Here is a 15102-nt window from a genome sequence, read left to right on the forward strand (position 1 = left end):
TTTGCTGAACAATTACTGTGGCATCAAGCTGCAATTACAGATCTGTACAGTTTATGTGTAAATGCTAAAATTGTAGCATAACAGGTACACAAGTAGCGAGGAGTCATGAAATTACTGAACACCTAAGGTTTTTAAAGATTAGCATCATTAGCCACCATAAGCTACTGGCCATACCACAGAAAGTAAGGTTGAAACAGCTTATGTCTGTTTAGCATTTGTAAGAGGAAGAATGTGTTATTTCCTCTTTCAAAAATTACTAAGCCTAATTTAAAGAGAGTGCTTTTGTAAATGTGCAGTTGCCTCTACCTCAACAGTACATGTGATACAAGTAACACCACTGGCATCCTTTCCTGTCATAACCTGCAGTTATGTTTCTTTTTTTCCTGAAGTTAATCCAGCTGTAAGATTTTAGGCAGGGAAGCTTAGTGTAGACAAACCTTAACCACTTCAAGAGGTCAAGCATCACAAGTATCATAAGCTTACTGGACTATAGCGCTGACATGTCTGTGCAACCATCCAATGTTGTCACAAATATTGCAGTAACACAGAAAGTGCACATGTGAAGTGTTTCAAAGAAAGGGTTTATTTAATTTTGCATTAGAATACATTTTCTTTGTTACTTTGTAGTAATTCAGTAAATAGTAGTAAGTATTTTTTTGTTCTTCTGAACAGATGTCAAAGAACTCTTTCACAGGAAGGCAGCTCTCTGTGCCGGCCCCAAGGTGGCGCTTGGATCCCTATTTTTTGCCTGTGAAGTACTCGTGGCACATCCGAGTGAGGCAGAAGATCAGTTTGCCATACTCGTCGAAGTCCACACTGTTGTCCTGGTTTGAGTCCAGGTCCTTGAAGATGTGGTCCACCGCTGCCTTGTCATTGGCTTTCTGATGGTGAGAGAAGAGTTAGCAAACATGTAGATTGCCTATACACAACATTCAGACAAGCACGTGATTCCATTTTGTAGGAGATATTTTTAAGACGTTACGTTAGCTCTGAGCCTCCCCCTGAACTAATCATAAAACAGGGAAGAACTGTCACTTTGGCATTCACCATCCTCTCCGTACAATGCAGCACAGCACACATTTACAGCAAACCTGTAAGCCAGTGTGCATCCTGTTGGTTGTGCAGGACTGAGGTGGACAGAGGTCAGGGGTCACTCACCCCTAATAGTTCTCCAAGCTCGCTCTGAAGCAGCTCTTTCAGCTCTCCCTTACTCAGGGTGTATTTGTCCCCCTCCTTGCCGGAGTATTTATCGAAAGTGCTGATGATGATGGCCATAGCTGTCTGAAGGTTAGACATGGTGATACCTGGTTTAATAGGAAAGGAAGAAAAAAGAGTTAAATAGTGACACATGGAATTTTTCCTCATGTCCCTGCATTGGTTACATTAATGTGTGTATATGTTATGATGGCATGGGTTCAGGTCAGACTGGCCTGGTATATTTCCTTATTTAATGCTGCTATGACTCCATCTACAGGCAAAGTCTCAGTCTATTAACTTTCACTGACGCCTAGTTTAACTGATCATGTGGCATTGTGGTCAAATGGTAACAAAGGACAGCATTTATTTCCACAACTTGGGCGAATGTTTGCAGCCGAGGGGAAGAGAATGGGCATCTGAGCTCAAGAATGCAGGCTGTATTTGGTAAAGCTTTGAATACCAGAGAGATTTTTTTAAGACTGAGAACTGTTTTTTAAAATCTGTCAGCCTGGCTGTAAGTCTGCTTCACTGTTGTGCTACAGTTTAAGTCACTAAGTAATTCATATACTGTAGTTATAGAGACAAAATCTACACACATAATAGTAAAATTTAAACTTAAAAGCATACACACTTATTTTATTCATTAAGCAAGCAGTGTCTGACATCATTGCTTTTGTCTCTGCCAGTGTTTTTCTCTGGGTTTTCCGTGGAGCTGGATAAAAATAAACCCTGGGTTTCCACCGGGGCCCAGCCACTCACATTTCTCCTTGTCACCGGTCCCTAACACAACATCTCTACCGAGTGACACAGGGCGTTGTTATGGCAACAGTTTGATCTCTCCAGGTAACTCAGTTGAACTTGGTGAAGAAGCAGGTCAAGACTTGATTTAAGTCCCAGTAGTGATGTCTGTGAGGTCTGTTCTCTTTACTCTGTATCTCTGAAAAGTGTTTTTTTCCATTGCCTCGATGAACCCAAGAGAGTCGGTTCAGGGTGTGGAGTGACTGTGGGGTGTGGTAAGCCGAGGAAACCATGGCATCAGAGGATTCGGAAAGACATGTGAATAATGCAGGAAGAGAGCACGGACCAAGTACCATATTGCTGTTCCCCTGTGTCATTTGGTTTTAATTAAAAGCCAGAATGAAAGGTTTTCTTCTGAATGCACAAGGACATTCCAGTATAGCCAATTAACTAACGTTGGAGCAACATGAGCAATGTCCGTTGCATTGTTTTCACAAGTTTCACAAGCACAAGAAGTTAGCTCAAAAACACAAAATACACACAGAGCTGATACCTTTGCAGTAGTTAAGGATGTGTTGAGTAGTGTAACTTGTTATTTTACTCAGATTAAAGTCACAAATGCAAACTAAACAACATTGTTTGGATTTTCTACTCACCAACGCTGATTTCTAGAGCTTTAAGGAGAATGCAGAGTCAAAGTCAGTCCTAGAGGAGCTGTAGTGATGGAGAAACGGATGCAGAGGATGCTTTATACATCACCACACCCTTTATCCCTCCCTCAATAACGCTCCTTTCATCTCCAGCCACTCCTACTTCTCCTCTGTGTCATGTTACTTTTTCATTTCCTAAGTTAAGAAACATTTAAGATTCATGTGCTGTTGCTTAGAAAATCAGCAACAAACAGTTGACGGTTGTTCATGCTGGTTGTTGCTATGAACCATTTTAACAGTATTTTACAGTCATAAAGTATTGTGCATATATAAGTGCATGTTTGCACTCAAGAGAGATTTTCAAAATGCTTCAGATTAGCATTATTTATTTAATTTATTTAATATTTATTATTTAAAGGTTTCTAATGTTCCAATTTGTTTGCATTTGAACCTATAATCACTGCTATTAACACTGCTAACAGCATGTAGATGAAGTGCAACAGTGTGCTGTATCTTTAAGACTTTTTTCAAACCGCATATTGGATGTTTTGTACTACTTCATGCTCGTTATAGCAACAGTATAATTTAAGTCAATTTAGTCATATGACTTTTTATGTCGTTATTCTGCTCGTGTATCAGAGGATCTGGGGATTCTTTGTCTCCTGTTTGTTCACTTTTGTCTTGATAAAATTCATTGTCCCTAGTATAGTAATGGTTGAGGAAATTGTTTAAGAAATGTATATTCTTGGGAAACATTCAAAACTATGTTCAGCATTTCAAAACAATCTGCATTTGTTGTGCAGGCTGATGAAGGGAAGGACACAGCAAATACTGTGTGAACTGAATCACTTTTTGTAACGATTAGGTCACAAACAACTGCTTCATTTAGGGGTCACTTTTTTAAAATCCTTTTAAAGAAACGATGGCGAATGTTGGAGCAAAAATGCTGGAACTATTTTATCTGGGAATCCCCCCAAAATTTGATCATTTTCAAGACCAAAATATGATGAGGCTTCTGCTGCAATGTCCTGCTTGAAAACCTCACTGCCTGGCAAAATCTGGCTAAAACAGTTGTGTATACTTGAAGTTAAATGCGGATTGTTTTTTTCCAATCCAAGCATGTATCAGAGGACATGTTAATTGTATACTGTACTAACTAATTTCTGGTGTTTTTTGTGTGTATAATTGCCCTTTTTCTATTTTCATTTGATTGTTTGAGGTGCACATATTTCTAAAATGAAACTTTGGCCACAGTGACTCATTGAACAGTGATTGTTATGGTCCTGAGTCGGTCCTTTCCTCTTGCACTTTTGTGGTGGAGGCTGTGACGCACAGTCATGTCCCTGAAGCTTGTGAGTCACACTGCAGAGACCAAAAATCAGGCACATGAAAATCAGCACTTTGGCAACTCTGTGTGGATGTTTGTCTCTGTATGCGTGTGGTCTGATTTGCGACTTTCAGTTGCATATCAAAGGTCATTTCCTGCCCCTCCTCTATGGTCAGGGCACAATTGTTTTGGTCTCTAATTAACAACTTCAGTCAAAGTCCAGAAAAGTACAGATCATAGGTTTAGTCAAGTCACTGTCACAGTAAGTGACCAACATTCAAGTTTCTGCAAGTGAATTTATGAAGCAGAGACAACTCGAGTTCGCTGTCTTTTTTCACTCTGTGGAAAACATGAGTCAAACGTTTTTTCCTGTCTTCTTCCTTCTCCATCTCACTCACTCAGATCTACCAAACCAGAGAGGCATCCATGGCAACCACAATGTGTATTATATCCAGCTGTGATTCATATGAAACTATGTGCAGTACAGCTGGAGCTGTTTTAGTAATTTATCAAATACTCTTGTCCAACATTTTGATCAGGGTTAAACTCTCATGCCATCTAGTGGCAAGACAGACACACTGAAAAGAAAGCATATTTTTTGTGTTTAATTACCCTCAAGGTCACCCAAGAGTTTTAATATTCTATTAAAGCAGTTAACAGTTATAGTTTGTGTATATTTTCTTTTCCAACATGAAGCTCTAAACTGTTGGCCACTTCACAGTGCAAGCAATGAAATAATGGAATAGAGATTGAGTCTGAAAATGCTGCCATCAGCTGATAAAATACCAAACATGGATAAGTTTATAATTGTAGAACTGTTTTCTGTTGCATGGTGGGGCGAAAAAAAACTGTAGATATATCCTCTCCTCACATCTAAGTGAAAACAAAAAGGAAATAAATAAACACACATGACTTCACTTCAGGCTTCATCATCAGCTATAGAAAAGATCACAATTGCTAGATGTCATTTCCCATGGCAACAGCTACAAACCGGATGTTAGAGGGGTTGGAAGGTTTAAGAACATTGGTGTTATTGTTTAACAAATTAAATTGTCCGCAGAGAGGAACTGTTCTCCCTGTGTGTGTGTCCAAGGAAGGTGTGGTATGCATTAGTGAATGTTTGTTATACCAATACACACCTTCACTATGTTTCAGCTGAGAAATCATGAACCAGAGAGTGTTTGCATCGACAAAGATTGTGACAAAGATCACAAGTTTGGGCCTGTTCATAAGGAGAGTGATTGTACTGTTTTAGACCATTTGATAAACAGACAGCATGTATATATCTACAAATTCAGTGCTCTCTTTACATCTACGAATGCTGCGACAGCCCCTTTTACCAGATAATACATCAACTACACAAAAGGGATATTGAGAAAACAGTGAGCAAAGTCGGAATTCCCGGCCCTACTCAGCTGTGGGTCACATGGGCGTGGTGCTTGTATAAACTTAGGGGCGAATACAGACTGCACACACACACACACACACACACACACACACACACACACACACACACACACACACACAACCATTGTAACCTAGCAACTTCAGTGTTTGCAACTTAACTATGAACAGGGAGGGAGGCCCAGCCCAAGGAGGTGTGTACAGGGCTGTGAGGCTTTTTTGCCCTGAGTTTAGCCTTCCAGGCAGGCCGTCAGTAAATGCACCGCCTGCTTCTGGGGGATTAGCAGACCCTGACTACATCCATGGCCCAAACCCCAAATTACAGATATCATATCTTCACCATTTATGACTAAAACATTTGTTTGGTAAAGCTTGCCAGTGCCAGCATTGGGAAGAAGTGCTGCCTAAGAGACTCCATTTCAGAGCAAAATGTGCCACTTATTTTGTTCAGGGAGAATCAGAGGGAGGGGGTTATCCCCTTCCTCTCTCTGGTGTTATCCAACTTTCACCAGACATGAGACATAATGAAAGAATTCCATGGAAAAACAGTGGTGTGCCACAGTCCCACGGCTGCCTTGCTTAATCAAATAAAATAGCCAAGGATGCAACAAACTTTACTCAATTACAAAGCTCCCTGTCGCCTAGTTTATCTGTTCATGAATGCATCATAACTTAGAGAGTTGCAACATCAGTTTTACACAGAGGTGTGTTCATGACTGGAACATTGTACAAATTCCTCAGAGCAGCGATAAGCAGGACTTTATCAAACAGAGAGGGAGCGGTTCCTCTGCCCTTTCACACCCATGGAAATACAATTCAGGTGAGAATTACATCATCATACTTAATGTTCACTAGTACTGCTACCAAGGGGGGAGCTGGTACACTGGATCTCTGGAATGAGCTTCCGGAGAATGTGAAATGATCAAAATAAATACCTTTGATTTGGGGGTTTGTGTCCATGCTTCATATTTATACAAGTGAAAAATGTAGCTTTAAAAAGAGGCGAAGAGGCTTTTGTATTTAAATTACAGAAAACGTAAGATAACTTGCAGATAAACACGTGTTCCCAAGCACACAGGAATGCACACATACAAACATAGACACACCAGGTTTGAAGTTCTTCATAGTGTTTAATGGACAAAACTTTACAAAACTTGAAATGCTTTTTGGTTTCTTCTAGTCTCCTCCACTGTCATCTTTTACTTCTTTTTAGCCGTCTTCATGTGCATTTGATAGCACTGCTCACAGGCAATGGAAAGTCCAACAACCAGAGAAACAAACTCCTCAAAGTCCACTTGTCCATCACCGTTGGTGTCCAGGTCCTTCATGATTTTGTCTACAGCAGCAGGGTCCTTCTGAGACTGGGTGAAAGAAGGGGTGTCAACAAGCATCAGCATTGACATAATAATTTACAACTGTGCTTAAATTGTTGACACTGTCTCTTCTCACCTTGAGGAAGTTAGACAGCTCATTCTCCATCAACTCTCTGAGCTCTCGACGGCTGAGTGTGCCACTCCGGCCGTCCTTGGAGGCGTAACGGTGGAACACCGTGATGAGCGACTCCATGGCTTGCTCCAGTTCTGAAGGCATGGTTGCTGAAATGTGTTTGGTCTAAAAAACAAAGTTCAAATAGAGAAGAAATTGTTGAATATGTTGACTCAAAGCATATTGCTTAACTTCAGAGCCTTTTAAGATCATGGGATAAAAACTTGCTTTGGACGTGATACCGGATTTTAAACTTATGTAAAGACTCAAAAGACCTTATCTAAGGCTTTGAAAGGGCGTGGGGGAGCAGCTGATCCTCTCAGTGTAAACAGTAGCCTTTCTTTGCATGAAAAAAAAATGCTGGATTGACATATCAACAATCTGCTCCCTCTGGTGAGACGTCAGAGGAGCTCCATCAGAGGATTTTCTGGAGAGTATTCACTGTCTTGGTTGAAATAAAGGTCAGAGTGTGTCCTGAAAAAAAGGATAACTCTATACTGCAGGAGGCCGTGAAGCGCCCAAGTGAATGGGAAGGAACATCTTGCTCTTTGCTCCAACGCCCTTCCCACTGATGAGCAACACTCACGAGAAGCCAGAGGAGGTCTATTATCAGGCTGTTTGAAAAAAACATGTGAAATAGCCACTGCACATTCTGACATGATTTAAAATCACAAAGCTCAAACCACTGTGAACACACCCACCGTGCTATGTTGCTGGAGAGTTGCAACAGTAAAAAAAAAAGGAGAAGTGGGAGGGAAACAGGGGTTGTGTGTTGTTTGTGTTAGAAGGAATGGAAAACTTGAGCTGAGTGAGGAAAGACATGGAGGACCAAAATGGTGGAATGAGAGGAAACCCTACAACAGGAGAGCACATGAATGTACATGCCCACAGTCCAGCCACACCCTTATGTGTGTGTGTGTATACACACACACACACACACACATGTATATATATATATATATATATATATATATATATATGTATGTATGTATGGACTCAACTGTGCTATCAATACATAGAAAGTATGCAGATGTAATAAAATGAAGTAAATAAGAGTTGCAGTTTTTCATTGAGTGCTTCCTGTATTAGCCAAATGTATTAATCTTAAAATAATTCTTAGACAGAGTTAGTGTGACCTCAGAACTTGGAAATAAAAGGCAAAACTCAGGACAATCACATGAATACAAAACAGTGGATAGATCTTCAAAGGTTGTGAAATAAAATACTACTTAAAATAAGGAATAACGGAATTACTGAGATATACTGAGATGGTCATACAGGAAATCTTAGAGGATAAAAGTAAGTAATCCAAAATAATCCTTCCACACTCAACCAGTTGTACCTGCAGGCGTTTAGGGTTTATGAAAATCCTGACAGAGCAGCACCGTTAGTTCTTACCGTGCAGGGCTGGGACGTGGTCGGCAGAAGAGAGGTGAATACGTTCAGAGATCGGGAATAAGTGCAGCACTGAGTTTTATAGTCAGGCGCCGCCCTTACTGCTGTGCATGAAGAGTAAAGCAGTTGTCAGACGGTGACGGGCGGAGACACCATAGTAATAAACTTTACATAAAGTTTGGGAGTTGTTAGACTTACTTTTATTTCTTCTTCAATAATAATATAACAAGTGAAGTTGTGAAGTCAGTAAATAAATAAAGGGTTAGGGTTAGGGTTACCACTGTCTATTTTTTTACTGCTTCAGTAATAATAATAATGGTAGAGGTACAAATAATTATAGGCTAATACGCTTTATTTATCCAGCGCACAGTTCTGAGAAGGTGAGTTTTGATCTGAACATGGACAGATCGGTTGGCAGAAGGCTGTCGAGGAGGCTCAGGTCCGACGTTAGGTCCTGAGTGTTGGAGGCAGGAGTTTGTATCAGAGGAGCGGAGACTGAGGTCGGTGAGGTACGGAGGGGGCCTGGTTGCGTATATATGGAGGGCTTTGTGAGTGAGGAGAGTGACTTTGAAATGGATCTGCTGGGGTGATCACAACCAGGACCTCAGGAGGAGTGGGTGAGCAGGTTGTAGATGCCCTGGACTTTATTTAGGACTTTAAATGATGTGCCATAAAGAACGCCACGGTTGTAGTTTAGTAGTTAAGCAGAGTGATAGCGGAGACGAGATATGTTATCTAAGTAGAAAAAGGCAGTTCTGGTGATTTGATTGACTTTGTGCTCAAATGAGATATTGCAGGTGTGTGGGAGGGAGGGAGAGTATAGTGTGGATGGGTTAGGAGGAAGTTGTGAGTGATTTTGGTGAGGCATTTGGGACCGATGATGACCATGTCTGATTTCTTACAGTTTAGTTTGAGGAAGTTGAGGCAGCTGGTCAGAGACAAGTGAATTGAAGTGGTGATGGATTTAGTGGCGATCTAGAGCTGGATGTCATTGGTATAGCAGTGGAGGTGGAGGCCACCATGAAGTATGATGTTACGCAACGGGAGCATGTGAAGGATGAACAGGAGAGGACCTAGCACCAAACCCTGGGGCACACCATTGGACAGAGGAGCAGTGGAGGAGATGCGGTTACTGATGCTGATGGACTGCTTGTCTGTTTGTGACTCACTGATTGATCGCAAGCAAAGAAGAGAGGCTGTTCGACTATTGTCAACAAAACATGATGAAGTCAATGAGCAGCAAAGCCAATCAGTTACATTTTATCACACACAAGAAGATACACAACAAGATAAATTCACTTAACAAGATCTATGGTCCCTGAGTGGCTGGCAACACATGCCAAAGTGATTTAGGTTATGTTAGCACAAAACAAGTTAGTTGTCTTCCATAGTTTTGCTCCAGTTTTAATATTGCTATATAACAGATTCTACACCATACCATTCATCCTCTTCATTCTGAAAATGTTTTTTGAAAAATAATATAGCCTACATCACATATCAGAATCAGAATCAGAATCAGAATTCCTTTAATAATCCCCAGGGGGAAATTGCTGTTTGTTACACACAGCTCCAAAAGAATAAGAATAAACTTCAAACACAAAAGTAAAAATAATGATAATAATAATAATGATAATGATAACATATAGCAGACTGCAAGTTTTTATACGTTAAGCGTCTCAATATTTTGCTTTCATGCTTTTACTTTTTCTTGTATTTCTTGTATTTTTTTTAAATCTTTTATTGTTTCTCTTAATTGTATCCATTCTAAAGAGTCAGTGGTGAGAGGTAACTAAGTACATTTAATCAAATACTGTACTTAAGGACAGTTTTGACGTACTTGTATTTTAGTATTTTCCTTTTCTGCTACTTTATACTTCTGCTATTACTGAAGTCTCAGTACTTCTTCCACCAAAATGTAAAAATATGAGTTTTTCTTCTAATGCAGTATTTCTACTCTGTCGTTTTGATACTTACATTGAAGTAAAAGATCTCATTACTTCTTCTACCTCCATGTAAAGCTCTTGTGGGCCCTCTTGTGGTCATAACTTGGTACTGCAAACGGACACAGCTCCACCAGGTGGAGACTTATTTTGTGTGTGAAATGATCATAGATATTTGAATAAGAAAGCTACCTGTGGTCCTCATTAAAGAGGTCTGCTTTCACCATTGTCTCCACTCATTAACTGACTGAGCAGTGGATGCAATGTAAAAATATCCTATTACAAATTAAAGTGCTGGATTAACAGGGGTGTGTGTGTGGGGAGGTTGATCTTGTGGGTATGTATAAAATATAGGTAATGTAATATTGCCTTTCTGTCTTTAGTTTTTTGCATATACTGCATTTGCAGTAGCCTATTGTCAGTAAGATGCACTGTAAATATCAAAAGTAAAAGTTATGAAGAATAAGCCATGTTAGTGTTATATTATATATTATACTACTTTTTTTTTCTATTACTTGTTGCTGCTCTAACATGTTGAATTCAATAAAGAAAAGTCTAAAGTCTAAAGTCTATAGGCCAGTTGGATTATTATTCCTGATGCATTCATGTACAAGCGTCATTTTGATATCATAGCAGGCCTGAGTGAAGCTTATTTAAGCTAATACTATTTCATTTATCACTGTGTCTTTGGACTGCCACTATCAATAGGTTTGTATTTCTTCTACAGTTGAACAGAGACCTGAACAGAGTGCTGTGTGCACCATCTTGTGGATTTAAATGCACATTGCTAGTTTATACTTGTAATAGTGAACTTGCTGTTGTCCTTTGCTTTGGAAACTCCAGTGGTGGAAAGTTTCTTATATTGTACTAAACAATTTTGAGGAACCTTCACTTTATTTGATTATTTCCATTTGATGCTACTTTGTACTTCTACTCCTACTAAAATACAGAGGGAAACTACCGATACTTTGTAGATTTAAATTTAGATATGTTTTGTATCTATGGTTAGTTTATATAAAATGATGAATTGTTAAAGATTAAACAACCAGACAATATAGAACGTATTAGATTTAGCCCAACCTCAACCAGCTAGGATGTTACTATTATGCTTACATGTTAATTAATCAATAATAATAATAATAATAATTCAATAAAGTGATATAATTAATGATGAGTACTTTTACTCTTTCAACTTCACCTACATTTTAATTAAAGTCTCAGTTCTTCTTCTATAAATGGTAAACTCAGGCAGGAGTCAGGAGTCTTCATTGTTTACCATGATGACTGTTAACATGTGCATATAAACAGCAAATGCACCACATATGCTGATGTGTACTTGTGACCTTAAGGTATCCCACACCACTGGGAAAGATGGACACTGAATATGTAACACTCCAGTTTCCCTCAGTAACTTCTGTTGGTCTTGTTCTGACATGAGCAAAGCATCAAAATCTGAACTAATTATATGCTGTGATATTTTGTCTCTGGTGCATGCCCCTAAATTACCATAGCAGTCTCACGGTTTGTCAGTTGTTTTCTAAATCACAAATCACATGCCAGACAGGATACCTGAAATGCCAGGGTGTGTCTCCGATGTACTTCTGTATTTAAACCCTCACGGGTATGCTGTTTCTTCACTTTATGGACTCATCATCTGAATCCAGGTAGGAGCAGGGCGGAACAAAATTAGTATATATTCATATGGGCAGTGCTTTTCTTTCATAGCATAGTTTTTTAGTAACTACTTAACAGTTAAACTTAAAGTCATATATTTGAAATATAAAGCCACATCTTTTTAGAAATGTGTCAATGGTCATTTCAGCTCATCTGCATTCCTGTTCTCCTTTGTCTTATTACAAAATTGCATGACAATAGGCATAATATTGTTGAAATTGCTCTTATTTTTCTCAAGAAATTACAGGTCGTTCCTAATGTTTTGCAAAAAGATAGTTCATTAAATGTGAACATTTTCAGAATGTACTTTTTTGCACTAAAACGAAGGGAAAAATCTCGAATTGTCGTTATTGATAAGTTATTATGCTATGATTTTACTGGTCCAGCCCACTTGAGATCAAATTGGACTGTATGTGGCAACTGAACTAAAATGAGTTTGACACCCCTGATTCAATATTAACACCTATTAGAAAGTTTAATTTAAAGATTCTGCAAAGCACCCTACAGTAATAGAAATCAATTTAAGTTTTGGTTCATGCCAGGAGCAGTGCCTGAACCTGATTATTTGTTTAATTTCTTCAGACTGTGAGGGAAAAAAACATCAAGTCAAAGTATCTCAACTGAGCCATCATGACTTAATGAATAAATAACTCAATTAATTCTTTACTTTGTGCAATTTGACAGAGGCACTGTAGGTGAAAATATTCCCTCTTTTCATTATAGAAAGCATCAGATGACAAAATGAAACATGAATGTTTGTATTTCATCCATGCAGGAATCAGCAGAAGACATGATATTCAAGTCTGTGGACAAGGACCAAGATGGGTCCTTAGATTTCAAAGAGTTCTCCTTACTGGTTGTCGACTTTGTGTGAGGACTTCTAGTAACCAAAGTGTAAAACACTATCGATGGGAAATAAACACATTACCATCTGACCTATGTGAAAAATAAGAAAATTTTGTTCCAAAAGAAAAAAAAAGAATAAGCAAGCAATGCTCATTCTTTTTTTTTTTTTCTTTTTTGAAATTGTGGAAGAAACTGATAAGGATGTATATTATTTCCAAACACAATTTATTTCAAATTTAAGACTTTTAAGACCTTATTATTAGAATGTCAGTCAACAATTCCTAATTGTACAATTAATTGAGTCAATGCAACCATGCCCATAACCAGCGAATGGAATTTGATTAATTAATTGAAGTTTAAGGCAAAAAAAAGAGAAAATATTTGACTTTTTTTAAAATGAAATGTATTTTCAATACCTTTTGAGTCCTTTTTATGCTGAGAAAACTAAATGTGATTGATTTCAAGACTTGTCAAGGCAGACAGAGATCCTGCTTAATGTCAACAAAATAAAAGCAAAAGTATTGGAACATGTGACTGACAGGTGTGTTTTGTTGCCCTGGTGTGTCCTGTTACATTGATTATTCAAACAATAAATAGCGCTGAATGTCTACGTTCAGTTTCAGATTTGGGTTTTGCCTGTGCAGACTGCATTTATAGTTAGAGGTGTAACCAACAAGAAAACCAGAGAGCTGTCCATGCGTGAAAAACAAGCAATTGTGAAGCTGAGAGAAGATGGAAAATCAATCAGAGTCATTGCACAAACATTGGCCATAGCTAGTACAACCATTTGGAATGTCCTGAAGAAGAAAGAAACCACTGGTGTACTAAGTAACAGACATCGAACGGGTAGACTAAGGAAAACAGCAGCAGTTGATGACAGAAACATTGTGAGAGCTGTAAAGAAAGACCCTAAAACAACTGTTGGTGACATCAGCATCAACCTCCAGAGAGCAGGAGAGAAGGTGTCACAGTCTACTGTTCGCAGAAGACTTCATGAACAAAAGTACAGAGGCCACACCAGAAGATGCAAACCACTCATTAGCAAGAAGAATAGGAAGGCCAGGCTGGGATTTGCCAAAAAGTCCAGAGACAAGCCTAAAAATTCTGGGACAAAGTTTTATGGACTGATGAGACAAAGATGAACCTTTACCAAAGTGATGGAAAGGCTAAAGTTTGGAGAAAGAGAGGATCTGCTCATGATCCCAAACATACAAGCTCATCTGGAAACACAGTGGAGGTAACGTCATGGCTTGGGCTTGCATGGCTTCTTCTGGGATGGGCTCATTCATCTTCATTGATGATGTAACACATGATGGCAGCAGCAAAATGAACTCAGAAGTCTACAGAGACATTTTGTCTGCCAATTTAAAGAAAGATGCAACCAAACTGATTGGGAGATCCTTCATGGTGCAGCAAGATAATGATTCAAAACACACTGCCAAAACAACAAAGGAGTTCATCAGGGGCAAGAAGTGGGAGGTTTTAGACTGGCCAAGTCAATCTCCAGACTTCAACCCTATAGAGCATGCATTTTACCTGCTAAAGAGCAGACTGAAGGGAAGTAACCCCCCTAAACAAACCACAACTGAAAGAGGCGGCGGTGAAAGCCTGGAAAAGCATCACAAAAGCAGAATGCAAAAGTTTGGTGATGTCAATGGGTCACAGGCTTGATGCAGTTATTGCAAGTAAAGGATTTGAAACTAAATATTAAGTCTTTTCACGTTAATCTATTTTAAGTCTATCTGTTCCAATACTTTTGCTCACCTAAAAATTTGGTGTTCCGTTACAAATAATGCTATCTTCTAAGTTGTGTATCAGATCCAGATGTAAATACCTGGAAATAAAAGCTGAAATGTTGATCTCTTGTCTCATATTCATCTTTTGATGTCAAACCCAAATGTTTTCAGTCTACAGCAAAAATAAAGGAACTGGCCTCACTGTTCCAGTACTTTTGGAGGGGAGTGTATTTTCACTCCCTCTGGTGAATCAAACCTGATCCACAGCCAGCGACAGCAACAACAACGCTAGAGGGTGTGATGCCATGTCAGCTTGTACTAACAGGCAAAAGCATGATGATATTGCAAGTGGTGGGAAAGACGAATGTAAGGAGAATGTAAGCTGAGCCTTTCTTGTCTCAGTCAAGGACAGGTTTCATTCAGGAAATGCATTTAGGTCTCATTCTGTATATGGATTACAGTTACTTTGTTGCAAAACAGAGTAACTTATTACATTTTCTCAACTACAGTTCAAAATACTTCTACTTTACTCAGGTATTCACATTTTATGCCACTTAATACTGTGATTCCACTATATTCAGAGGGAAAAACTGCTCTTTTTACTCAACTATTGTATTCAACTACAGCTTTAGCCACTAGTTATTTAGCAAATTTAGATTTTTCATTCAGATCATGTCATCATGCCAGTTTAAGTAGGCCTGGTTAAAATT

At 38.9% G+C, this 15102-nt stretch overlaps 2 protein-coding genes across 2 annotated transcripts; both read right to left on the minus strand.

Moving 5' to 3' along the window:
- Positions 1-560: 560 nt before the first annotated feature.
- LOC139215405 (ictacalcin-like) lies at positions 561-2661 on the minus strand. The gene is made up of 3 exons (XM_070846365.1): positions 2592-2661; positions 1159-1304; positions 561-881 (listed from the first exon to the last, which is right to left on the minus strand). Exons 2-3 carry the CDS (start codon positions 1294-1296, stop codon positions 738-740), a joined length of 282 nt encoding a protein of 93 aa, XP_070702466.1. The 5' UTR covers positions 1297-1304; positions 2592-2661; the 3' UTR covers positions 561-737.
- Positions 2662-6426: 3765 nt separating this feature from the next.
- On the minus strand, positions 6427-8257 carry LOC139215404 (protein S100-A1-like). The gene is made up of 3 exons (XM_070846364.1): positions 8200-8257; positions 6766-6927; positions 6427-6677 (listed from the first exon to the last, which is right to left on the minus strand). The coding sequence occupies exons 2-3, from the start codon at positions 6904-6906 to the stop codon at positions 6516-6518; spliced, it is 303 nt and encodes a 100-aa protein (XP_070702465.1). The 5' UTR covers positions 6907-6927; positions 8200-8257; the 3' UTR covers positions 6427-6515.
- Between the last annotated feature and the right edge of the window lie 6845 nt (positions 8258-15102).

The sequence above is a fragment of the Pempheris klunzingeri genome, chromosome 16, assembly GCF_042242105.1.
Source record: "Pempheris klunzingeri isolate RE-2024b chromosome 16, fPemKlu1.hap1, whole genome shotgun sequence".
Lineage (NCBI taxonomy): Eukaryota > Metazoa > Chordata > Actinopteri > Acropomatiformes > Pempheridae > Pempheris > Pempheris klunzingeri.